The following is a 1,046-nucleotide window of genomic DNA, read 5'->3' on the forward strand; positions in this document are numbered from 1 at the left end:
CCTTACCCCTTGTACCCAGGGGTGCTGGAGAACCTGAGCAGCGCTGAGACGTTTCTTGGCATCCCGCACAAGCAGTTTGGAAATGAGGTCTTTGGCACTGGAAGAAATATGAGCCCACTCTTTCTCTGGAAACTCATACTTGCCCTCCTGGATGCTTTCAAACAAGGTGTTCTAGGGGGAAAAAAATCAAAGAAACAAGAGATGAGTATTATTCATTGAGCAGCACATGAATATGATACTTTTGTCATAGGTTTACAACAGTGCAACAGGGTGTGTGATGTACCTGACACGCTTGACAAGGTTCTCCGTTCTCCCATCCACAGTCGCTTCCACAGTGGCCCACGAAGGGAGGGTAACCACTCAGCATGATGTAAAGGATGACGCCCAGGCTCCACAGATCACAGCGCTTATCGTAGATGGTGGCCTCCTCGTTGAAAGCTTCCACAACTTCCGGCGCCATGTATTCAGCAGATCCACACTAAGGTGAGAGAGTAAGAAAACGAGGAAGAAGGGGTGAGAATAAAGTAATCAACTGGCACCTGGGTCGTTTAAGTCACTGAACTGGTAGTCACATTGGCTGTGCAAAAAAAACAACAATAAAAAGTGCATCTGTTGGTTATGCGGCATTTCAATTTCTACGTTTTTTTCCCCCCTCACTTTAGACGTCCTCGTTCACGTTCTTGCATTCAGCTGACAAATGTCATGTGTTCTGTGGGACCCCTAAGCACATCTGAGACCGACAGCGTGAGAATCACATGGTAAGCAGCAGACTACGCCAAGCTGGAGCGGGGGGTTGACGACAGATTAACTAGTTGAATGCTAAAGTATTCACCCCCGGTTCTTGCTCATGAAGAGCATTTGTGCTGCAGTCCAGATGGAAAATGCGACGGTGGCATACAGCCCCTTAAATGAAGTAACCACATAACGATTGTTATGTCACAGATGGAGGCGGGGTAGTGAGTCATGCAAGCACAGACTGCTTTGTCGGTTCGGGCTCCGACCACCTCTTCCTAAAACTAGGTCATGCATTGGGACAGGAAAAAAAA

General features: G+C 47.7%; 1 protein-coding gene across 1 annotated transcript; it reads right to left on the reverse strand.

Annotated features, from left to right (window-relative positions):
• Positions 1-6: 6 nt before the first annotated feature.
• On the reverse strand, positions 7-1,034 carry LOC107682696 (MAP kinase-interacting serine/threonine-protein kinase 2-like; the record flags this gene model as incomplete). The annotated part of the gene is made up of 2 exons (XM_016478863.1): positions 284-1,034; positions 7-171 (listed from the first exon to the last, which is right to left on the reverse strand). Coding segments are annotated over exons 1-2 (342 nt in total), but the record flags the coding sequence as incomplete, so codon positions are not given.
• Between the last annotated feature and the right edge of the window lie 12 nt (positions 1,035-1,046).

Source organism: Sinocyclocheilus anshuiensis, unplaced genomic scaffold (genome assembly GCF_001515605.1).
Source record: "Sinocyclocheilus anshuiensis isolate Anshui unplaced genomic scaffold, SAMN03320099.WGS_v1.1 C32498580, whole genome shotgun sequence".
NCBI classification, from domain to species: Eukaryota; Metazoa; Chordata; class Actinopteri; order Cypriniformes; family Cyprinidae; genus Sinocyclocheilus; species Sinocyclocheilus anshuiensis.